This window comes from Neovison vison, chromosome 9 (assembly GCF_020171115.1).
Source record: "Neovison vison isolate M4711 chromosome 9, ASM_NN_V1, whole genome shotgun sequence".
NCBI lineage: Eukaryota > Metazoa > Chordata > Mammalia > Carnivora > Mustelidae > Neogale > Neogale vison.
This window is the reverse complement of record NC_058099.1, coordinates 49,944,667-49,971,109: the sequence shown is the minus strand read 5'-3', so window position 1 is coordinate 49,971,109 and position 26,443 is coordinate 49,944,667. Positions and strand designations below refer to the sequence as shown.

Sequence of the window (26,443 nt, the reverse complement as noted above, 5' to 3'; positions counted from 1 at the left end):
ATTCCTTAAACTTGGAAAACAAAGAAGTAAGAAAAAGACTAAAGAAAGAGATGGAGAGGAGCGCCTGGGTGGCTCAGTTGGTTAAAGCCTCTGCCTTCTCCTTCAGACTGAGAAGGAGAATGCCCTGATTTGTGCCCAATACACCTGGGGGTTACAGTTGAGAAACAGTTCATCCTCCTGAAAACCTTGTTCTTGTCATGGCACCAGCCCAAGGTCAGGCAGTTAGGTTATCTGCCACGGTCTGTCACAGAGCAGAGCCCAGCCAACTTTCCTGTGGTGAATCATTGTTCTTCTTTCAAACCTGTCTTTACCATTCCTTTTTTTCTTCATCATTTTGTCTAATTATCCTTACTAAAGCTTCAAGGAATTTCTGTATTTGTGTTAGTGACACATTGAAGCTCAGAATGATGGCCTTTGGATTAACAAAGCTCCCAGACCCACCAGATGCTCCTTGGTTTCTCATGGAGCTTTTTATTTCACTTACTGAGCAGACTATCCACAGGCCGTCAGCTGCATGCTAGAACAGCTGGATGCGGTGTGTTCTCTGTACACTGGGTCCTCAGTGGGTGGGTCCTCAGTGGGTGGATATAACTGCCTTCCTAGCTGGCCAGAGAGAGCTCCTCGGGTGATTCAAAGATCTGAAAATGGCCTCCTACCCTGATTGCCTCAAATCTGACACTTATTCAGCTATCTTGATGGTGTGAAATAACAAAGCCATGGATTGCTTTGATGGTGTACATGCCTCTGGGAGAGGTAGCTCATAATCATCTTAGCATAATTTTTTTTAAATCTTTCCTAATAAGACTCTTGGTACCCAGGGAACTTGACTTCTGGATAAGAACTAAAAGGAAACTTGGTGACGCCAAAACCCAATATTTCCCACCAGGAAGAGGAAGACTGCCTGGAATAAGGGAGAAATCATAGGTTTTGAGATCAGGGAGATGTTGGCCTCCTCATTTGCTTTGTGGTGTTAGGCTGGTTACTTTAGCCTCTCTAAGCTTGGTTTGTCCTTAACTGTAAAACAAAGATCATTGTCCAAACCACAGACAGGGCTTGTAGGATGATCATATGTGTAAAACACTCAACCAGTTCCTATGTCATGTAATAGAGACACTCAAAAAAGTCAGGAGTCTTCCATCCCTCTTAAATCTCTATGCAGGAAACCGTACAGTGTACGAAAGTCTTTGTATTCATTTTATAGTTTTTATAGTTTATTCCTAAACTTTCTTAACTAGCTAGCCTAGGAGCAGAGTAACGGGGAGGGTATAGATAGAACCTAGCTTCAAGCTGAGTTTCTTCAGTGGCTCTGGAACAAGAACTAGAGAAGCTGGTTCTCATGGATTCCATCAAGCCTACCAAAGGCAGCAGCTGTTGGGACATTCATTTAACTTGAACACCCAATCCAGTAAGGTATGTTTTTTCTAAGAATGGTAACGGGATGATGAAGTGGGAGCAGGGAAGATAGAGGCTAAATATTCATAAAAGTTAATGTTCTGTATGATATTGTTATTGAAAACAAGTCAGGCCCATGGGCAAGGGAGGTGTGAGTCCTGGTAATGAGCAGCTGTGTCCTTATGGTCAGAAAAGCCTTTAATGTGTCAGGAAGAAATCAGGAAGCTTGTATAAGTGATGTTATTCCTAACCAGTTGTCTCTTCAAATACTTGTGGGAGAGGGAAGAAAGAGAAGAAGAAAGAAAATTTAAAAAAAAAAGTGAAAGAAAGAAGTAAAATCCAACCCAGGGTACAGATAAGGTGTAGGGCATCTTGTGCCCACATGCTTGCTAACTTTCCCAGACCATCTTTGAGCAATGTAGGCTTTCCTGAACAGCTTCCATTTTGGGGGGCTTACAATATACCAGACACTGTTCTTCACTTTACATACATTACTTTGTTTAATTTTCTGCATGGTTTTGATTACTATTCCTAACCTAACTTTACACCCGAGGAAACTGAGTCTTTAAAAGGATTATTTAACAAGCTGGTAGCAGGTTCAGATTTGGAACATGTTTATTTCCAGAGCCATTAGTAAAGAACTTGTGGTTTGGTTCTTGCCTCTATTAATGATGTTTATACATCCTCCATCCTGTCCTTCCATCCCTCCGTCCATCCCTTTAACCACACCTCCCTCCCTCCCTCCATCCTTCCCCTACCCTATTCTACACATGGGAATTACACAGTGAAAAGAACCAGTCCTCTTTTCCCATAGAAGGTCATAACCTAGTGAAGAGCATCCAAACAAGTTAAGAGGCTCTTCTTTCTTTAACTCCAGAAGATAACCTTCATCTCATACTCTCAATTACTAAGGGTAGAAGTAGACTCGCTAGTGCTTAAGGGACAGCGAAAACTTTATTACAGCATACACTTCTTGGGGCAAAGCCAATATATAGAAAATGAAACAAGCTGAAAGAGAGACTGAATAGACCTAAAGTGAATATCTTAAAATCCAGACTGTGTCATTAGACAAAGCACTCAATTCCTTAAAATAATAATAATAATAATAATAATAATAAGTATAAGGGAATACTAACTTATCCCAAGAGATGCAGCCTGGACTTATGAATCCGGAGGCCAACTGGCTATTTTGGAGCCTTGCATCTTTGCTCTGCCACTAACAATTCGCTGGCTCATTTTATGCTTAGTTGATGGCCTTTTCATGTTGTAAAGGACCACCACCCTTTTCTCTTATACATGTGTATGCATGTCTCTTTCTCCACTGCTGCCCTGGGTTCCTGCCTCCTTTCTATGGCACTGTCTCCTCTGACTCTTTCTGAGCACCTCTTTTCTATACCAGACTTCATTCTAATTACCTTGCCTTCTGACTATCCAAAATCCCAGATGACCCTTCTCTACCACTTGGGCAGGGCTGCAATTTTTTCAACCCTTTTCCCTTTCCATTTATTTGGTTCAACTCAACTAAGAATTAGGAAAGCAAAACTACTTAAATTAATTCACACTAAAGTGTAAGGGGCTGTTCCCAATCATTCATTCCCGCCTTAAAAGCATGGGCCTGGGAGTACAAAATCTGAGATAATATCAGTTCATACAATTTACTCACTCCTCGGCCTTGGCAGATGGTTTAACTTTTCAGAACTTCCATTTCTTTATCTTTAACTCTTAGGTAATTGTTGTGAGGATATGTATATTAAGTGCTTAGCATAGTACTGGGCACATATTAAGTACTCAGTAATTAGTAACAGGTGTTAGGTGTGTTTTTTTCTGACAGGTGGGCTCTCACCTTTTTTTTTTTTTTCCCCTAAAGGAAGCAGAGACAAGCTGCCTAGTGTGAGCCACAAAGACCTGACTGTATGTTATTCTAAAAGCTCCAGCCCCTGGGGAGTGGGTACTTTCTGCTGGGTAGGGGAAAAGCCAACTCAGTTCAGCAAATATCTGTTAAATTCTTGCCCTATTGTCAGGTCTGAAGGAACAAACACATCTAAGACTTGATCCTAGGGCTAGGCACTAACATTTGTTGGTGGCTAGCACACAAACAGATCATTACAATGCAGTCATAATGGCCATGATGGAAATTGAATGGCTGTTGTCTGGGAGCTGTAATAGGAGTTACTGAATTCAGATCAGGGAAAGGCACTCAGGAAAGATGACCACTGAGCTGAGTCTCTTGTTCTTACAGATGTTTAAGTATTTTTTCTGAAACTCTAATTAAATATGTAATTGATATACTACTTGGATATTCCTTCTAAAGTCCCGATGCAGGCATTTCAAAAGCTTTTGGGGCTGTTTTGTGTCCTGCCTTTCTGTCCCCTTTCAGTCTTCCAGATAAGCCTAAAACGCTTGATTCCTCCATATTATAAGAGTGTATCTGGTGGTTCTCAATTAGTTACCAGGGAGCTGATACATTTATGTCCCAGAACCGCATAACATAATAGCAATGATGCCAACTGTTTAATTTCCAGATTAATTTCCTGCCAGCTTTATTGAATCTTTGTCCCAAGGGTAATACTGGAACATGAAGTCTGATTATTTTTTTGTAAGTTGCATGTCCTCTCCAAGGTACCATGCTGCCCTCAGACAGACCCTGATGCCTCAGGATTTTCGAGAGAGGACCTAGGACATAAGGCATTGTATTTGTGTGGGATCTTCAGGCAATGGTGCAGAACTATGGACAACAGAAGGACCACTCACTATGTCTCATACAGTCTCTGCCCTTTCCCTCCGTTGTACACTCAAGACGAAGAACTCCTGGGTTAGATAGTTTTACAAAGTTCTCTGAGTTCTGTGCAACTTGGCATTGTGTAAATACAAGATACTGAGCTATTACTCTCTGCTATTTCTTCTTTTAAGCCACCGCTTCATCTCTTGTCATGTGAGATATTCCAGAAGGTTGGTTTTCAGGGCCCCACTGTCCAATTGGTCCTCCAAACACTTGCGTATGGTGTAGATGCCATCAGAAGATTTGCTTAGCACACAGAGACAGCAGCATTATGGAGAAACCTCAGTTTGGGAACTGGCCCTCAAATTGTTTTTGTGATTTAAGGAGTAAAGACAAGGGAAATTTATATTCTGGACGTGGTAAAAGCCCACATGCCAAACATGGGTTTCTCCTTTATTAGAGTGAAAAGTGTATGTGGGAGGACTCTGTAGATCATTGCTGAATATGCCCAGGGTGCTCTTGGAGAAGCTGAATTACAGTTCCTAGTGCTAGAAAATGAACCTTACACGTCACTGATGGATTTACCAGGGAAATTTCTTGGAATTTAAAAAAAATCTCTGTGGGTGGTCTGTTGCCCATCCCACCCCTCACCCCACCATACTTTTCCTGCCTCACCTCCTTCCCCAGACTAGCAACCAAGCAAAATCAAAGATTGCAATGCCCATGGCGTGTACAATTTTAAGCTCTTTTAAGCTGTGGAAAATCACAGAAGGAAACTGTTATAAGCCAAGTATTTATTGATGTAAAATTCACCACAACTAGACAGATACCATTTATCAATGCTCTTTTTGTGAGGAAAATGATGCCAGAATTATAATGTGGGGGAAAGGCTGATAGTGGAGCCAGATCTTCCTCACAAGATGCACCCCACGGTCAAGCTCAATTTTGTGGTATTTTTTTGCACTAATGGTGGGTGATTTGTTTGCAACAGGGGGAGACAGTAAGATGACAGTTGGGGGGCAAGAAAAGCTTCCATTTCTCCCCTCTCTATCCTAGGTTACCTGTTAGACATTTCCATGGGCCTTCTGAAGGACAGCCCAGGCACACCTAGAAACAGCTTCGTGAAAATGGGCACCATCATGTACTTTATCCTTAATTTAATGGAGGTTGACAATATAACCGACCCATGGTGGAGTGAAGTAAAACCACATGTGGGCTGGATTGACCCTCCCTTGATCTAGAAAAGAGAAGTGCTGTTTTCCAGCTCACCCTTGCATACTTTACTCCTCCAGGAGGGAAGCTCTGCAGGACAACATTGGCAAGAGGTAGACTACTTTTCACCACACATGGTCTTGCTGCAGCTGTGTATCTATCTAGGTCTAAAAAGTGGGCCCAGGGATTGTATCCCTTTCTCCTGGTGTGTTGAAATCTTATGTACTTGGCTATGATATATGGTATCTTGCCGCATCTTTTCATACTCGAGTGTGTAAAATTCCTTTCCTTCATCTCTCTGAGCATAAGTGAACACTAAATGTAAACCTGTCCCACCAGCCAGTTACATAATTGTTTAATTGTTTGCCACCTATCACATTTGAGGACCTTCCAAACAGACAAACTGGTGTCTGAATTGGGTGGGTCTTCTGAGCATCAAATGTATCCATTTGTTCACAAAGAACTCTCTGTGCCTGAAGAATCAGTTGAAAAGATGAAGCTTGGGTTGGGTTTCTACTCCAAATCACCATGCCCATGGCAGATAATGCTAAGAGGCCAAGAGACTTCAGCATTAGTCCATAGCATTGGGAATCCATGCTTGTTGTGACCAGCTTTGCCAACCAGTTATTAAAAGCTGGGTTCTCTCACTTTCAGTGACTGAAAGATCACAGTCACTTGAGGAACTTGGTGGACATCAAATTCTCATCACTTTCTGCTCTGTCCTACTAGAACTTTTAGTACCAAGAGACCATAGGGCTTTATTCTTTACACTCTAAAAAGCCACAGAGTAAAAAGGAGTTGGGCTGACAGATTTGTCTAGAATCTAAAAATTTGGTAAGTGAGTCTCCCTTGGTTACTGGGGTTACAGAATCCCAGAATGTAAGTTGGCCCAATTCCCATTATTTTACCTGTGAAGAAAGTGAGGCCAAAGATACTAAGTGACTTGACCCAGTAGCTATGCCTAGCAGAGCTCAAACTAAAAGCCTGAATGATAATTTTCTCAACTTAGAACTCGGTGTTTACCATAAACAGGTAGAATCCAGAAATTGATATTGTGAATCAGAATTTAGATCTAGAGCCAGACTTCCTGAGTTCAGATTCTGGCTCTGCTACTTAACAACTGTGTTCTTGAGCAAGTCACTTTACCCTCCCCCCAATCCTCATTTCTTTATCTATAAGATGAGGATAAAATAATACCTACCTCAGGGGTTCTGTGCAGCTTTGATGGGTTAATATATGTGAGGCACTTATGTGAGTGCCTCATTATTGAAGAATAGATTTATCTGTGTAAGAGTTATCCAGTGCCAAAGATACACTATGAGAAGGAATCAGGTGACAGAATAGAGGACCCAGATGGACATAATATACTCTAAACTAGACTAAGAAAGAATTCTTTCTCTCTTTATCTCATTAGGACTGTATTTTATATATAGCTAAGGAGATACTAGTTACCTCAGGTAAAAATCTTTTATCCTTTCCGAAGATACTGGTATCAGTCAATAAGAAGAACATTCCTTCCTCTTTGAAAGTGATGAGCAAAGGATAAGGGGTTAGGAGGAATATAAATGGAGACGGGGGAGAAAAGTCCACTGCATTCATAGAGTGCAAGGATTTTTCTAGTAATTTAGTATGAATAAATAATACCCAAGAATTAGGAATTCAGTTGACCTCCATGTGGCACAATCTTTTGGAGCTCATGGATTCCAGTGTTCCTACTCAGAATTTACTTACTGGGTTGCCCCACTATTTCTCTTTTCCCAGCTGGGAAAATGGGTGGCAGGCTCTGAGGATCTGAGGACAGCTAGAAAGTTCTCTGTGGCCTGGGAAATGTTGGGCTACATGAAGCTAAACCCTTAATTATCCTAAGTGTGGGATAAAGCAAGTACAACCAAATGGCAAAACAGTTCCTCTAATTTGGATATAGTAATAGCAGTAATTCCAATGAACCACAAAGCCATTTCTTTCTGTTGGCCTCTGCTGGGTATGAGAAATAATACTGTAACAACAATGACCACAATAATATTGATGCCAGCTGCTAGGTGGTATTTTGCTCCGATCACCTGTACAAACTATAGGCTAACAGGTAAGAACACAGTTTAGAATTCTAGAGGCAGAATTCTTAGAATTGAACCATGGCATGTGTGTGTGTGTGTGTGTGTGTGCGTGTGTGTGTGTGTGTGTGTGTAAAATAAAAGTACTTATGTCTTAGTTGCCATGAGGATTAAATGAGTTAGATCATGTGAAGTTCTTAAAACAATACCTAGTACATAATAAACATCCCAAAACTATTGGAAGCTGTTTTTGTCACTGTTGTCCCATTTTACAGACATCGATGTTGGCATTCAAAATTGCGAACTTGCAAAAGGTTCTAAAACACAGGTAGAAATATGCTCCAACCCTAGACTGCTGGAATCCACAGTCTGGATCGGTCTGATTCCTTGACATCATGCTCGAGGGCCTCCTACTCGATGAACATAAGTCAGGGATTTAGGGCAATTCATCACTAGTATTTGGATCCAAGTGTGTTTAAAAATAGTGTTCCAGGGGTGAAAGTGCTAGCAATAAATGAGCATTGTGGATAATCAAAAACAAATGAGGGGTTTAATAAGCCAATATAAATCCTAATGTGTGGATTTAAATTTATTCAGACTTTAGCCTGATAATAATCCCTTAACTCATCCTGAGATAACAAAACATCAAAGAGTGAAACGTACAGTCTTCTTGAAGAGATCTTTGAACCTAAGTTGAAGAATAATTTTAGGTCGTTTTTGTGTGGTCTCTTATGAAAACATTTGTGAAAGACCTCACTCTTGCTCCTCAAGTAAACAGCCTTCAGGGCTGGAAAGTGCATGAGTTGCTGTTCTCTATGTCCTATGGGGGGTGGAACATCTGTGTGTGTGTGTGTGTGTGTGTGTGTGTGTCTTTGTCCCCGTCCCAGCACTGATGGAATGAATCACATCCTTCATCAATAGCTAGCTGCTTCCTCTTCCTGATTCCTCAGGAATCAAACTCTGGAGACTGAGACAGGGAGATCTCTCCGGGGGAGATGGCTCTATCTTTTGTTTTCCTCTGTCAAGCTAGGTTTAAATGGAATTTGAGATCTGATTATATACAGTGGAGAGCCTCCTTGAAGCACTGCCTGTGTTCCCCTGTGCCACTGGCCTATTGGAATTCTCACCAAAGCCTGACAACCCTTAGGATGGATGGGAAGGGAGCAGGCTGGGCACCTATTCAGCAGCATCCTTTGAGCTGTGAATTTGAACTGTGGTCAACTTAAGTCATCTTTGTCACTGGGGCATTGGCTGCCCACAGTGCCTCTGTTTCGAGGCTCTGTTACTCACCCTATACTTACATCAAGGAAAATAAGAGTAAGAACCAGAGCTTTCCAAGGACCTCTTAGTCTTTCTACTCTATCTTCTTCCAGCCCCAAGCATGGAAGTAGATAAATTAGCATGCCCCAAGGGCATCGTGCTTTCCCACACCTCATTCTTCCTGGAACACCCTGTTTTTACCTCTACTTTGCCCTGGCCACCTCTTACTCTTCAAGTCTCAGCTCAGATATCACCGCCTTCAGGAAGCTTCCATGACTCTTTGTCTTCCCTCTTGACCCCCAGTCTATATTATTATACTTCCCTAATTTTCCTGTTTATCTGTTTCATTCCCATAGACCCCCACAGAAATACGGTCTGTGTCTGTCTCATTTCTTCACATTGAACCTGGCCACAAAAAATGCTTAAGAATCACTAGTTGAATGAATAAGTACATGAATAACACATATTATCATGTCTTGTAGTTGTCTCCAAAAGCCCTTAAGGTCAAGAATTTTTTTGGACTTTGTGTCCCCATCATTCGGCATAGTATTTAGTACACAGTACATTTTCAACAAATAAACGCATGGCTGTAGGCACACATACATGGGTGAATGGCTGAGTACATGGGCAAAAGAAAACATTCAGTCTACAAAATCGACAAAACAAGTATGATGAAAGGAAAGAAGAGGCAGACTCTTGCTGGAGATAACAGAATCAAGTTTGCACATCCTGATATAAAGGACTGACCTTCCCAGGCATTTCCCTTGCAGAGAAACCCCATCAGTATCCATGAGTATAAATGTCCAGAAAGGTTTCTGTTGACAGTATAAACAAATGGATTACAACCGCTCAAGAGAACTGACTCCAGGAAGTGTATTCGTTTGCTGGACTACTGTAACGAAGCTCCAGTAGCTGGGTGTCTTAGAAGAGCAGAAATGTACTCTCTCACAGTTCTGGAGGCTAGACATCTGAAATCAAGGTGTTGGCAGGGCCAAGCTCCCTCTCTGTGTCTCTGAATCTGGAGGGGAGGGATCCTTCCTTGCCTCTTTCTAGCTTCGGGTGCTTTGTCAGCAGCCTTTGGAGATCATTGGCTGGTAGATGCTACTCTAATCATTTTCCTTGTCTGTCTCTGTGATCAGATCTCCCCTTTAGCGTTGGTGGTATAGTGGGGAGCATAGCTGCCTTCTAGATTTCCCCTTTTTATAAAGAGCCCAGTCAGTCATGTTGGTTGAGGACCCGCCTTAATGACCTCATTTTAACTTGATTACCTCTGTAAATACCCTATTTCAAAAAAAGTCATATTCTGAGGTCCTGGGAGTAAGGATTTCAAACTTACCTTTTTGGGAGGAAATTATTAACCCATAATAGGGGTAAAATCCATAATTGAGGACTTTTAGTGAAGAATGTCACCTGCGAATCAGCAAATAGATGGAGGCCTTTATGGCCTGATTTGATGGAGGCCAAACAATTCCCTTAACTCCAAAATACTTGATCCTAACTCTTAAAAGCCTTCTATTCTACTTGGGATGATAACTAGAGAAAAATATGTAAGCCAATAGAATTCCATCAGATAAGATGCCCCATCTCTTAGTGTTCTTGTATCACGATGTAGTCAGTGTTGTAAAATATAAACAAGAGCCAAATGAGGGTAAATTTGATAGAGTTGCAAAGCGGGTACAGTCAATATGGGTTGGAATCAGAAACTTTCCCTGAAGAAGAAGGACTTGAATCATACCTTGATACAGGTACATGGACAGCTTTCTAGGCAGAAGCTGGAAGCAAACTCATAGGTAGGAAAAGGGAAAATGGTGTGTTGGGAAGCCACCACATGCTTAAGCTTGGCAGAAGCTTGCTTTATTTGAAGGAAGTAATCTGCAAAGGAAAGGAGTTCATTTAGTGGAAGACCTTCAGGTTGGATGTTAATTCATTAAGGATGTTAATCAATTAAGATAAAGTATAGAGAAATAAGAATAAAAACCAAAAGATGGTTAGAGGACGAAAAAGAAAACATTTGTATTTATGATCTAAGTAAGTCCTCCTCTGATCTGTCCACAAGGAGAACAAGCTTGCAATTATTTTTAGTAGGAAATTTCCACCTAGAATTCTAAGCAAAGCAAAAATCTCAAACTTCCAAGGGCAAGAGTGATTATGTGGATCATCTAACCTTCCAACCTGTTTCCCAGCAACGCCTATCTGAGCCATAACAGCCAGCAGAAATTCTTTCATTGTAATGTGCAATCACCTAGAAGACAGGGTGATCAGAAAATGGGAAGTAAGGCACCTGGGTGGCTCGGTCAGTTAAGGGTCTGCCTTTAGCTCAGGTCATGGGATCAGGTCCTGCATGGGGCTCCCTGTTGCACAGGGAGTCTGCTTCTCTCTCTGTCCCTCCTCTCACTCATTCTCTCAATTTCTCTTACAAATAAATACAGTCCTTTTTTTAAAAAGGGGAAGCGGAGTGCCTGGGTGGCTCAGTGGGGTGGGCCTCTGCCTTCGGCTCCGGTCATGATCCCGGGGTTGGGGCATCGAGCCCCGCGTCGGGAATCTCTGCTCAGCAGGGAGCCTGCTTCCCTTCCTCTCTCTCTGCCTAATTGTGATCTCTGTAAGTCAAATAAATAAAAAAAATCTAAAAAAAAAAATGAGAAGCAGAATTTAGATATTAACTAAGTCAAGACGCCTTCAGGTAAATAGGCATATGGCCATTTCTTGGACAGTGGCAGCTCATAGAGGTCTTAGGGGTATAGGAGGAGAGGCTGAAGATACTCTGTACATTTGGGCCAAGCTTTAGATCCATTCGATGTGCTCCATAAAGAAGGTATGTTTAAAGCAAATGGCATGGTAGTAATGATATAGTAAATCTAGATGCTGCTGCAACCACTTTTTAAGGAACTAATTTTTTTAAAAAAGAAGAAGACTTGACAAAGAGTTATTTGCAATGTTGATAATATATATATATATATATATATCTACATATAGATATATATATATTTTTTCTTTTTAAAAGAACTGATTTGGAAGGTAAGGCAAACTGTCCTGGTTAAAAGAGTCATTTTGACCACACTGTTTTCCAGTGGAAATGAGGGCTTTGCCATCTCAGGTGTTTGGTAATCCTGACTATAAATATTTTTATGGAGCCAAAACCTCATGCCAAACCAGCTGACTTCCAGGAGAAGCCTGGCTGTATCTCCTGTTTCCTGAGCTCTGCAAGCTACTCTTTTACAAAGAGCCCTGATTCGCATGGTGCTGTTTATCATATATGCTTTTGGTTAATTTTTGGTCTATAAACATATTTTTACTCTCTCTTATCTAATGCTTCCTTTGATCTTTTCATTTATCTTTTCCTAGGCCATTTGAAGGAGTTTTCTAAAATACAGAGTTTGTGTGTGAAGCTAGCAAATCCATCTGCTATGCCATGTAACTGTTTTCCTAATCTTTTCTATCTCCTTGCCTGTGACCTTCACGATTCCCTCCTCTTGTCCTTATCAGGGTAAGATTAAGCTGAGTTCCCTTCCCAGCTTTGGAGAAATCACTTGTCTCTTTGAGCCTCAGCTTGCTTATCTATGAAATGGATATGATAATGCTTGTTTTGAGTACTCCTGAGGTAGAAGGATCAAGCAAGATCACATAGATGAACAGACCTTGTGGATTCCAATTAGCAATATCAACGTAATTGGTTATGAGCTCTGTGCTGCCTGTCTTCAGAAATTCTGTAGTACTTGTGGTTCAGCCAAAGGGCTTAGCAATTAGCTTGTTGCATTGCTATCACCCAACATTGCTTGCTGTGTCTCCTGGGTATTTGTCAGTTCTATCCTTGCTGAAAGCATGTTGAAGGTCATGAGCATGTTTCCCACATCCGGATCTGTCACACTGCGGAGCTGTGAAGGCTTAAATGATAAGTTAATGCAGGTAGGTCACAAACGTCCTTTCCCTCAGTTTCCATAACATATGGCTACTCTATCTGATTCACTCCAGGAAGAGTTCTCACTCTACTCATTTAATCTCTATCCTCACAATAATCACCCACACATTTATTGCTTCTTCTTCTTATTATTATTATTATTTATTACTGAGTAATAACAGTCCCTATTAGCTAATGTTTAGAGAGCCCTTAATCTGTGCCACTGTCCTGATGCTCTTTTCATAGATGCTCTCATTTAAGCTTCGTAACAACCCTTTGAAGTGGGTATTGCTATTATTCTTATTTTATTTATTTTATTTTAAGATTTTATTTATTTATTTGACAGACAGAGATCACAAGTAGGCAGAGAGGCAGGCAGGCAGAGAGAGAGGAGGAAGCAGGCTCCCTGTCAAGCAGAGAGCCCGACGCACGGCTCTATCCCAGGAGCCTGGGATCATGACCCAAGCTGAAGGCAGAGGCTTAACCCACTGAGCCACCCAGGGGCCCCAGTCTTGTTTTAAATATAAGGACATTGTCAAGTAACTTACCGAAGGCTGTGCAATTAGGGAGCGGCACAGTACAGTTCATTCACGAATAAACCAGTTCCAGAACCCAGAATCTTCACTATGGTGAAGATTATGGACATTATGGACATTATGCTGCAATGCCACCGTGAGCCTCTACAATGAGCTGGGCACGGCAGTAGGTGCTGGAGATATTAAGATGACTAGGTTACAGCCATTGCTGCCTTTGTGGAGTGCAATCTAGTGAGAGAGATGGACACATAGACAGATACCTACAATGTAGTGAAGGTGAGTCTAAGGGCAGAAAAGAATGCCTCCAGGAGGAAAAAGACAGTAGCATGCCGCAGAGGGAAAGGTCTAGCTCTGCCTCATGGGAAGGAGATCCAAAAAGGACTAGGAGGATGGTAGTGTTTAGAATCTAACCTGGGAGTCAGAAGATGGGTATTCGTCTGCTGGTACTCAGCAAGGCTGAGTGCAGGGGGGACCCGAGATTAAATCAGAAAGGTCTATTCAAACTCCTTTGGGAAGGAATTGAACCCGGGCTTGTGGATAACCAGGAGCCAATGGATGTTTTTTATAACTTATTTTGAAATCATTTTAGCTTTAGAACATGTTACAAAAATCATAGCGCTCTTTTTTACCAATTCCCTTGGTTCCATAGTCATTAACAAAATAACAGTATTATTTTGGAGAAAAGTTTCAGGTGATATACCATTGCATTTCAACACTTAAGTGTTTCTTCGTAAGTACAAGGATGCTCTCCTAAATAACCAGAGTATAACCATCAAAAGTAAGAAATGGCATTAATTCAGCATCACCATCCACCAGCTGTCCCAGCAATGTCCTTTACTGGTCCAAGATCCAATCCAGGGTTCCATGTTATGTTTGGTTGGCATTTCTTTTTGGACTCCTTATATCTGGGACAGTCTTTCCTCATCTTTCATATTCTAGATATTTTTGAAAACTATATGGCAATGACTTTGTAAAATGTCACTCATTTTGAGTTTGCTTGATGCTTCTTCATGATTTTTTTAATTTTTGACAGAAGTGTGCTGCATCCTTCTTAGTGCGTGGTATCAAGAGACAATGAATGATGTTACGTCCCATTCATTTCTGATGATATTACTCATTATTTGGTTAAGATGATCTCAGTCAGGTTTTTACTGTAAAAATAATAAGGACATTGCACTTATTATTAGTAAATGACAAATAGGTATCTTTACAGAGAGATCATCTGAAACTAAGTTAATACTCTATTCCTCATCAACCTTTTCCTGACCAGCATTAGTATTCATTAATGGCTCTTGCCTGAATCAGTTATTATTAAGGTTGGTAAACAGCAACTGTCTAAATTCTATCTTCTAGATTATTAATCTAATTTTATTAATTTTATTATTAATGATCAAGATTATTAATAGGCATTCTTTAAGATACAGCTTTCTAATCTTGTTTATTTATAAACTTCTATTTTACTCAAAAGATTAAAATCCATTACTATCAAATTGTCCTGGACATGGCTAGTGGGAGCCCCTTCAGACTGGCTTCCGTGTCCTTTTGACAGAAACCCATCATTCTTTGAACACTTCCCAGTTTTCTGACACAAGATATTCTAGACTCACTGGGGCACCTGGGTGGCTCAGTGGATTAAGCCTCTGCCTTCGGCTCGGTTCGTGATCTCGGGGTCCTGGGATCGAGCCCTACATCGGGTTCTCTGCTCGGCGGGGAGCCTGCTTCTCTCTCTCTCTCTCTGCCTACTTGTGATCTCTGTCTGTCAAATAAATAAATGAATAAAATCTTAAAAAAAAAAGATATTCTAGGCTCACTTTTTTATTTCCAATTCCCCTGCCCTGGAGCTATTTCTACAGGAACTAATTCCTTAGTAGAGAATGCTATTTATAATCCAAAATCTGGGCACTTGATATACTTGATTTTACTGAAATGCCATTGCTTTTAGGCCTCTCAGCAGAGAGATCTAAGAAATATTCTATGCGTAGTTATATACATTCATTTGTATCTGTTGATATGACAATGTCTATCTGTCCATTTGTTAAAAAGCATGAGTTCATACTGTTTGCAATAACAGTCCAATTCCACAAGGTTTATTCTTCCCCCTTTCCATATTTGCAACTCCCTTCTCTAACAGTAAGAAATGGGCCTCCCACTCCCCTTCATGTGTTTATGTATTTGTTCTGTCTTCCCTGTATGTTTGATCTCTAGGTACACTGGCCCAGTGCTAAACTCTGTCACATACCAGTGAACAGCTCCACACTAAGCCTCAGGCTAAAATTCAGTTCCTACAAAGAGGAAGAAAAAAATGAAGTTGGGGTGAGGATCCAGTTAGAAAGTTCAGGTCCAGCCACCATAGTGACCCCTCACCCCAGTGACTGCACTGGACCACAGCTGAGCCCGGAACATACTGGTCTCCACCCCACTGAAACCTCAGCTCAGACTTCCATGAGGTTTTTAATCAGAGGAAGCAAGTGACCAGAGTCACATTTTGGAAGCACTGGGCTGTGGATAAGTTGGAAACTCTAGGATATAGTGATAAATTAGGAGCCACCAGTAATAGTACAAAACCTTAAAGGGGCACCTGGTCCTAAACAATGTCACAGTTGGAAAGAGAGTTTTCTTCATCCTACCGGAGCCTTTCGAAAGCTGGCCATGCTCCATGGTGTCTGATTTATTGTTGCTTGATTGCTTTCTACCTCCTGACCTCAGAGACATCCTAAAGGAAACAGATATCTTTGGGGGACCTTAAAAAAATCATGGGATAGTAATGTTAAGTAGACGTGTCAAGTTGAAGGGTTATGCACAAGTTTAAAGAATGTTGCTAACAAATAATTGAAATTTACATGGTGTTTCGCCTCTCAATAACTGCATCTTTAAGTTTTGAATAAAGAAACAAGCTCCATTTTCCTGCAAAAACCAGGGTAGGAGAAGGTTCTTAGGGCCTAGGTTGGGGTGGGTAGAGTCTACCATTAGATATTATGTGCATTTATACCAGCAACCAACAATGAGTTGCTGGAGGCAATGGCCAGTACCTTCTCTGAAAGGGTAGGGGAGAAAAACCTTGGCAACTCACATAATGAGCCCTTGTCCAAAAGAAGGCCCCAATTTTTCCTTTTATATAGCTAATACAAACACAAGCTGCTAACACATGCCAACCACTATGGGTCCTTGATTGCCCACATTATCTCTGATGGCCACGTTTACAAAAAATAAACATATCCTTCAGGGGACCACACTCAGCCTTTGCCCATTTGCTGCCAAGGATTACTGCCACTTTCCTGAAATAACAACTCAGAGTATATTTGTAACCTTGGCTGCCATCAGTGTGTTGGCTTCTAGTATTGAAGAATAGATCTGTCATCTTGCCATTTGTCATTTCTGAAGTTATAAGCACCCAGGATCCTAGAATTTGCATCTCAGCTTTACTCTGTACAGCTTTACTCAACATCTTTCTCCAGAAAGGCAGTATAATATAATATTTAGGCTCACGGGAGCCAGGCTCCCTGGGTTTGAATCCTGGTTTTCTTGTTTACTTGCTCTGTGACTTTGGATGAGTTACTTGACCTTTCAAAGCTTCTGTTACGTCACCCTGTAAAATGGGGGAACTTATGGTACCTTATTCATAGGGTTGATATAAGTAAGAATGAGTTCATATATGCATCCCACAACTTGCATGAGCTTATCCCTGAGTCCGGCTAGGACCTCTGCAAGAGGAGGTGTGACAATGCAGAGCTGGGGTTTGTTAATACATGTGCTGGCCTCTGTGGGAGGGAGCACCCTCATTCTCAACACCCATGCGTCCAGGTCTATCCATGGTAGACTTGGATGTGATGCACGCGGCCTTGAAATCTGCATAGGTATTCTGGGCCGTGACTAATTAATCATTTAACTTCTCCAGGCCTCAGCTTCTTGTTCTGAAAATGCAGAAAATAATAGTACTTCCCTCACGGGAGTGTGGATAGGATTATAAAAGAGAGCGCATTTAAAACAACTAGCGCAGTACCTGACTTGTGGTGTGCTCTGTATAAATGTTAGAATTACTATTGTTATCAGCGGTAATGTGTTATGTCAGCTCGACTGCTGTCATATCATGGCTCTGACTTGTGGCTGAGGGTCTCTACCCAGGCCAAGGCAAGGGGCTGGCCAGATGCAAGCAGAGTGACAGGCTCAGTGTGCACGAGGCTAAACGTTGGGCAGAACTCCAGCACCATCAGGAAAACAAAATAGGAATTGGGAAACCAAGGCTAAAATTTAAAATCCAATTATAAACACAGGCCTACCCAAGTACATCTGATGCTGGACAGAGGGCAAGAAGACTAATCCCAGCCTTCAGGGGCAGGAGGTAACACTCTGTCTCCAGTCTACCCTTGGTCAGGAGTCAGTTGCTCGGGAGTTGGACAGGGTCCAGCCTGACGCCACGGGGCTTCAGCTGTGATCTGTCAGCTCCCAGAGCCTTCCCTGCAAGCAGGTTTTGATAAAAAGGACAGGAATGTGGAGAAGAAGGTCAACAATATAGTAAGGGAATGCTGGAGGACCCATAACGTCCTGGCCAAGGGCCTAACCATGAAGCTAAACACCTGAAGCCTGGAAGCTGAAAGAAAACACAGTGATCCTGTTTACCATCCTCCTCATACAGAGCCACGATCTTTTCGCCAAAACCATCAGGGCAGATGTGTTTTGGAATTCAGGATTTTCTGTACTTTAGAAATATGTTAGGATTACTGTAACATAAATTTTGCATTACCCCTAGTAAGTTCTAAGGGAAAATGCCATAATCCAACAGTCTAACATGGCTGCAGTAAAATGTATAAATATTTACACCAAGTGGGATGCAACCTACGAAAGCATCATGTCATTTTGGGTCCAGTGCTGTCACGAAATACCTTGCAGCAGACGAAAGAAAACTTTGTGGTGGTCAGGGCTTTGGGGACTTTGGAATTGCTGCTGGTGGTCACTCAGCGATCACAGCTGCAATGGTTGACCAGACAAGCGTTGAAAGCAAAGACGCACACCCAGTTCACTGGGGCTCGACTCCCCATGCATCACCTCATACTTCCCGAGCAGCTGTGTTTTAGGCCCCATTCTAGGTGTGGAGGTCACAGCAACGTACTGGTTTCCCAGGGCTGCCATAATCCAGCACCACGAACAAGGTGACCTAAAACAATAGAAATGCAGTCTCTCACAGTTCTGGCATGAAGATGTTAGCAGGGCCATGCTCCTTCTGAAACTGTGAGGGTGAATCCCTCCTTGCCTCTTCTAGCTTCTGGTGTCCGCCGGCCATCTTTGATACCCCTTGGCTTGGAGATGTAGCTCTACAGTCTCTGTCTCTGTCATTAGTCTCCGTGAGTATCTTTCTCCTTTCTTAATGAGAACACCATTCATAATTCACAATATATAATTTAAATAAATTTTAAAATGTTTAAATTTTTAAATTTTAAATAAATTTAATTTAAATAAAATTTAAATAAAAATTTAAATTTTTTAAATAAAAATACATAATTTAAATACATTAATTAATTTAAACTTTAAAAATAAATTTTAATTTTAATTTAATTAATGGCTATTTAAGTAGTGTTAGTTAAAAGCCCACCCTACTCTAGTATGATTTCACCTTATGTGGTTATGTCTGTAATAACCCTATTCCAAATGAAGTTACATTCTGAGTTATTGGGGGATAGGACTCCAATGTACCTTTTAGCAGCGGTGGAGGGGAGTGGATACAGTTGAACCCATAACAAGTGCTAAACCAAAATAAATATTGCCCCATGCTCTCCTCAAGGTAACAGTCAGATTACAGCATTGAGCACAGCAAAGAAAACATTTAACAGGGAAACAGGGATAAAAGAACTGCAAACCATGTATTTGATAAAGAGCTTATCTCTGTAACATAGTAGGAACTCCTACAACTCACTAACAACAACAACAACAAAATCTAATAACCCAATCTAAAAATGAGCTAAACACTTGAAAGCCATTTCTCCAAAAAAGATTACCAAGAGCCAACTGTATATAGAATATTCTCCACATCACTAATCATCAAAATGCAAATCAGGGGTATCTGCGTGGCTTCGTTGGTTGAGTATCTGCCTCTTGAGGCTGGCTCAGCTCATGACCTCAGGGTCATGAGATTGAGCCCCACGTCAGATTCCACACCGGGCAGAGCCTGCTTGAGATTATCCCCCTCTGCCCTTCCCTACCTGTTCTCTCTCTCTCTCTTTCTCTCTCTCTAAATAAATAAATAAATAACTTTTTTAAATAATAAAATAAAATGCAAATCAAAACCACAATGAGATCATCCCCTCACCCCTGTCCGGGTGGCTATCATCAGTAAAACAAAGGACGGCGGCATTGGCAAGGATGCGGAGAAGTTGGACCCCTTGTGCCCTGTCGGTGGGAATGCAAGCTGGTGCGGCCACTGTGGAAAACAGCATGGAGGTTCCTCGAAGAATTAAAAAGAGAGCTGCCCTTTGAGGATGTCAAAGAGATACTAGCACGTCCATGTTCACTGCAGTACTGTTCACAACAGCCAACAACGGGAAACAAGTTAAATATCCCTCAGCAGGTGAATGGATAAAGAAAATGTGGTGTGTACACATAGCGAAATACTATCCAGCCTTAAAAAAGAAGTCTGCAATGCATGAACCTTGAAAGCGTTGTACTAAGAGAAATAAGCCCGTAACAGGAGAACGAGTAATGACATGATTCCACTTACATGTGGTATCTGAAACCATTACACTCACAGAATCCAAGAATGGAAGATGATTGCCAGGGGCTGCAAAGAGGGGGAAATGAGGAGTTACTCGTCAGTAGACATGAAGCGCCAGCTCAGCAAGAGGAGTTCTACAGCTCTGCTGTTCAGCATTGTACCTATACTCAACAATATTATGTTGTCCACTTTAAATTTTCTTAAGAGGGTCTCTTCTGTTGTGTTCTTAACACACTAGTTTTTTTAAGTGTTAGAATTTCTAAAGGGGACAGTGTTCGTGAGACTATATAGTAGGTGAATTTTGCCAGCTGAGGGCTTCATCCCTGAGGAAGTACCACTGTCAATGAAGACATAAAGATGAGCAAAAAGTGAGGGGCCCCTGGGTGGCTCAGTGGGTTAAAGCCTCTGCCCTCAGCTCAGGTCATGATCTCAGGGTCCTGGGATCGAGTCCTGCATCAGGCTCTCTGCTCAGCAGGGAGCCTGCTTCCCCTCTCTTTGCCTACTTGTGATCTCGCTCGCTCGCTCTCTGTCAAATAAATAAATAAAAATCTTAAAAAAAAAAAAAAAAGGGGGAGCCAGGCATAGTAGGGGGGAAACCACTAATGCCCTCACCCTCCAAGCTCCTGTTCGTTCTCATCACCGGGCCTGTGAGAAAGCCAGGCCCCAGAATCCCAGGGATGGCCTCTAAGTACCTCACAGGCTGTGAGCCACAGTCAGTCCTGCCCCCAGGCTTGCTCCTCCCTCCTGGCTTGTCACACTCCATCGAGAAACAGCCAAAGGCATAGATTGCTGGAAGGTTCTATCAGCAGCCAGCCAGACCCAAGGCTCATGAATGTAGCCCCTCTGCAGAGAAATGTGGGGGGTGGGGAAAGTCTGCTTTCCCTTTTTTTTTTTTTTTTCTTTTGGCCTAAGTTGATTCTTATACTTTCAATAGTAAAGTACTTAATGCACAGATCGCTTCTGCTGACCTCCTCCCTTGGGTATGCAATGTCGTTTTATCATGGGTAAGCAGATTGGTCTATTTTGTGAATTTGACAAACGGTGTTGAAGTGCCTTCATGGCTGCCAAACGCCTCTGCTCCAAGGTCCCAGGGACTGAATTTATGCCAGAGGTGGAGGCAGCAGGGAGGGCAGCGGGCGTGCAAGGCTTGCACAAGGACAGGCTTTAACCTTGGACAGCATTCACCGTGTAGGCAGCTCCTTTATGAGACACCCATTGCAGTCACCTGCCTTGAGCCTGGTTGTTGGATTTTGTTTCACAGCCACCACGTTTTAGCATTTCACTTGTAAGTGGGGAAAAGCACCCTTTCTTGAAGCACAGCAAACACAGAGAAAAGTGTACCAATCCTGCATGTGTGGCTTGGCTTGCTGATTTTTAACCAGGTGGATCCAGATCTAGCACCCAGGTCAAAGAAACCTCCCAGAGTCCCTCCACTCCAGCCCCCCTCTTCTAGCAACTGCCCCCCAAGGGTGACCCACAACCTGATTTCTAGCATCGTAGATTAGTTTTCGATTTGGAACTTTACGTAAATGAGAGCATGGTATGAATTTTTGCTTTTGTGGCTTTCTTGCCTCAATTGTATGCTAGTAAGACTCACCTGTGTTGCTTGTCCTTACAGTTTCTTTGCACTGTCCAGTGTTCCCATATGACGATATAGTAATTTCGTATTCACTCAACTATGGATGGATATTTGGGTTGTTCCGCATCGGGGCTATTCTCAGTAGCGCTGCTTGGGACATTCTTATATATGTCTTTTGGTGAACATATGCATGTTTGGAAGGGGGGTGTGCTGTCTTTGTTGTCTATTTTTGCACAACAAATTTTTGCAAATCCTGGTAGCTCACAACAGAAATAAATGTGGGTTTTTTTGTTTTGTTTTGTTTTGTTTTATTTTGTTTTACTTCTCACCATTTAATGAGTGAAGAATCTGGTAACGCCTTGAAAAGGCATTTCTGACTCAGGGTCTCTCATGAGGGCACAATCATCTGAAGGCTAGACTGGGTCCAGCGGATCGGCTTGCAGGTAGCTCACTCATGAGACTGGTGCGTTGGTGCTCACTGTCGGTGAGCGGCCTTAGTTCCTTTGCATGTGGACTTTCCTGAAGACTGACTGTGTATGCCCATGACCTGACAGGTAGTTTCCCCCAGAGTGAGCAAAGAGAGAGCCAAGTGGAAACGATATCCTTTTTATAATTTAGCTTTAGAGGTCACGGAGCCTTCTTTCTTCCTCATCCTATTCAGCACAAGCGAGTCACCAAGTTCAGCCCAGACTCCAGGCCTCATCTTTAGAAGGGGCAGGTGGCAGAGAATGTGTGGATATATTCTAAAACACAGCATTTTAAAGCAAGGCAATAACCCAAACTGGGGATCTAAAAATAAGTTTATAGGAATTCCCACAAGGATCTCAAAGAAATATATATTCAATCCAGCCTCTTCTCTTCTATTCATTGAAAATTCTGTGAATGTTTATAGGACAGTTTTCTTGGAGACAGCATAGCACAATAGAAAAGACAAAGGCTTTGGAGCCAAATACACCGAAGTCCGAATCCCAGATTCACTAATTACTAGTTACGGGTTTGGGGCAAGTCAACCTCTTAGATTTTCAAGTTTTCTCAATTATAAAATGAGGGGAATCAGTAAAGCCTATCTCGTGTTATTCTAGAGGTAATTAAATGGGATAATGGGTGTAAAGTACTTACTGTGCGGGTAGGTCCCTTCCATTTGCTCACTTATCAGGAAATTTTTAACCACGTGTATTAACTATGTAGAAGGGGCTATACTGAATACTGTGAGCGATACAAAGCAGATGCAGACACAGAGCTTGCCTGCAAGAGGTGTGTACTCCAGTGGGGCCCTTGACAGACAGAATAACTGTAACATAATTGAGAAAATAATCAGTGTCTGGGGCAGGTACATATCCCCTAAGCAGGTACGCATCCTTTGAACATGGATCAAATTGGGATTAGAAATGGAAGATATTTTGAAGGCTGGGCAAGGAAAGGACAAAAAGTATTCCAAATTCAGGGTAACAGCTTGAGGAAAAACAGAGCTGGAGAACCAGGGGGCATGAGTTGAGAATAATGAGATTGTTTGCTACACCTAGGACTCAAACACAGGATAGATGAAAGAAGATAGTGGAAATAGGGGTTAGTAAGGTAGTTACATATCAGAGTAGCAGAAAGAGATTGAGAGAGTATATACTCAGTTTTGCAGTCTGATGAAAAACATTAAGGCCCAAGATTTTTAAGCCAATTTTCAAGGCTAGCTACAAAAGCCAAGAGGGCCTAGCTACTGAAGGATCTACTCGCCATGCTTTTCTTGGCTGACTTCTGTTCATAGGAATTTTGTGCCTCATATTGTAAATAGAACTTTCCAAATCTGATTATTAAAGAACACTTCCTACTCTGAGCCCAAAAACCTGGGCTTTTTCCTTATCATTCCCATTTTGGAGGCTGCATCAAACCGGGAAATGGAGTGGAATTGTTTTTATAGGCCTTCAGCTCACTGTAAATGTGCTTCTCAAGACTTGGCTGTTTGGAATGGCCAATTATGCACTCAGCTCCTCTGTGTGTATTTGACTTCTCCTTCCAGATAATGAGCCATTCTCTCCACTTATTTCCCCTGAAGAAGACTGATCTCTTTGCAACTTTACTTTTGTTACATTCTCCAGTCCGGGGCAGTGATGATATTTATACATAAGACAGAGACATTTCTATGCTATGTTGGAAGTTTGAAGGAAGTGGGAGCCAATGACCTTTCACTTTGAAGCCAAAGAAAAACAAGCACAAATTCTTCCATCTTGTTAAGAATGGGGACCAGACAGATTAGCAAAAAGGCTGTTCCATACACAGTGCCCAAAGCCTTTCTGCGCTCAAACCTGTGTTATTTCTAGCATATCACTTTATTTTGATGAAGTTTGTATATTTCACCCAAATAGACATGGTTGTGGCCATTCTTGGTGATTTCCATTTTATCACCTTCTTTGTTTATTCAAAATGGATTCTAGAGCCTGTAGGAGTGGATGTATTCTAGGCTTGGGATAGAATTCCTCACCAATCTTGTGCTGGAATTTCCCACCTTCCCAGGTATGTATTTTTACTCAATTGGCAACACTTGATGTCACGATGTTCTCTGCACGGGTCCTAAGGATGTCCTCGTCCTCTGTGGTTTTTCCCCAGGTGGGAAATTGGCAAGTGGAGTCCATGCAGTCTTACCTGTGGGGTTGGCCTGCAGACCAGAGATGTCTTCTGCTCCCACCTGCTTTCCAGAGAGATGAATGAAACCGTAATCCTGGCTGATGAACTGTGTCGTCAGCCCAAGCCCAGCACGGTACAAGCTTGTAACCGCTTCAACTGCCCCCCTGCCTGGTACCCTACACAGTGGCAGCCGGTGAGTTCTGGAGTTACCTGATAGTGGAATTTGTGTATACAACTCTGATTCAGGGCAAGGGACACTGTCTTCAAGGAGCTCTGTCCCATTGAAGGAATGTCCAAAGTCTGTTCCTCCCTCCCTTCTTAGTACTCTCTCAACTTTATTCAAATCCAGATATTTTCACTATAAATACTGTTCTCTTTCTATGGTTCCACACCAGTGGAACCAAAAGCAATTCAAGGCCCATCTGTTAAACTGAGTATATTCATAACAAAGTTTTTAGCAAACTAAGAAAACATTTTTTAAAAAATAAGGACAGTGTGGTTGGTTTTCCACAAAGCTGAATTGGTTCTGAATTTGTGCCCTCTCTAGTTTTTTTCTGTTCTAAAATTCCAAGAGGCCAGGGTACTAGGCAATGACTTTCTTTTTTTTCTTTTAAATAGAATTATTTACCAAAATAACAGATTAGAAGTCAAATCAATTCCAGAATTTTTAAAATTTTCCTGGTCTTATGAATTCCAAAAGTCTAGGGAGTATTGTTTCAAAGCAGGGGTTGTCAAACTTCAGCCCAAAACCAGATCCATCTCACAAGCAGTTACTGTAAATGAATTTTTATTTGAACCAAGCCGTGCCCATTCTTTTATGTATTCTCCGTGGCTGCTTTGGCACTGGAGAGGCAGAACAACATGGTTGTGACAGAGACCATTTAGTCTACAATACCTAAGATATTTACTCTGTCCTTTCACAGAAAAACTTTGCTGACCCACCCCCAAAAGTATACATAGTAATAATACAAACACAACTATTTTACCATAACATTCTATCTAAAATTAATGTGTGTTTGTCAAGCTTCAGTTAAGTAATTTTTTGCATGCCTTTAAAAAACAGAAGTTTTAGATTATTTGGATAGAACCTTATTTTGCATCTGTTCTTTATGCGGATATCCATACGGTGATAATAATGGTCACAAAAAGTAAGCCTGGAAGGTGAGCGGGACATGTACCCCAGTTTATCCCAGTTTTACTAAAATGGTTTTTCACTTTCAAAATTATCCCAATTGGGGTTCCTGGGTGGCTCAGTCAGTTAGGCGCCCGACTCTTGGTTTCAGCTTAGGTCATGATGTCATGGGTCATGGGATCAAACCCCCCTATCTAGCCCCACATGAAGCTCCACGCTCAGCAAAGAGTCTACTTAAATATTCTCTCCCTCTGCCCCTGCCCCCACTCACTCTTGTCCTTTCTCTCAAATTTATAAATCTTTAAAAAATTTTAAGCATCTCAACTAAAATGATAAATTACACGGTTATCCAACTGAGGAGAGAGCATAGCAGCTTACACACCCTTGCCTTAGTGCTGAGAGAGGGCTGCCATTTCTAGACCACCAGGCATCAGAGGATGCTTTTCCACTTGACAGAGACCCTTCCTTCTCTCTGCCCATCTTGGGACGATGATTTAGTAAAGCGCTCAATGAATCAAAGAGTAATCAGTGAGCAAAACTCTAAAATATAAAGCATCTGGAAAGAGATTTTGACTATTTCCTTTTAGAGCTTAAATATATATGGAGCTAAACTCGTAAATACCGTGTTACTATGTGATGGTTTGTGGAAATCAAGAAGATGTTACATATTTTGAATGCCTATGTACCAGTGTTCTGTTTAGAAATATTATTACATACCTAACTAAAGTTAATCCTCTCAACGACCAGTGAAAGTAGGTCTTATTGTCTTCATTTTAGGTTTAAGGGAACTGAGGCTCATACAGGTAGCAAATTCAGGGTTGGCTATCAACCCAGCTTTATGCAATCCTTTCCCCTATACCTCATTGTTGGAGACTACTATGGCTGAAAGAGCCATCAGGGATTATGTATACATAATTCTACACATGATGTAACTGCAGCCTTGATATGGCCTTGCTGAGATCATAAAGCTTGGTTGAGACCCCAGGTCTCCTGGTTCTAGTATTTTTATACTGTTAGCTTTAACTAGAATGAATCCCTGACCTCAAACTGCACCACTAACTAATGCCAATGCTAAGACAAGACCGGGACTCAACTCCAGTATTAAGTCTCTATTAGGTCCATAGAAAGTTCTGGATAAAATGTTTATTGAATGACAAAATGAATGACTAGATAAAGAATACTGGCCCACAGACCCTGAAAACTCTGACTTTATATGTTCTATAATATATATGTCTTATGGTTATGGATTCTAATATTGACCTAGCAGTGAATCTCAATGAAACACCAACCTCTTTTATTTTTTAGGATTTCATTCACTCATTTATTCATGACAGAGAGAGAGAGAGAG

At 41.6% G+C, this 26,443-nt stretch overlaps 1 protein-coding gene across 1 annotated transcript in view; it reads left to right on the top strand.

Moving 5' to 3' along the window:
- Positions 1 to 26,443, top strand: part of ADAMTSL1 (ADAMTS like 1) — a 390,585-nt gene that overhangs the window by 214,502 nt on the left and 149,640 nt on the right. The window contains exon 17 of the mRNA XM_044265608.1: positions 23,946 to 24,156. Coding sequence (XP_044121543.1) covers positions 23,946 to 24,156 — 211 coding nt within the window. The remainder of the gene's footprint in view (positions 1 to 23,945; positions 24,157 to 26,443) is intronic.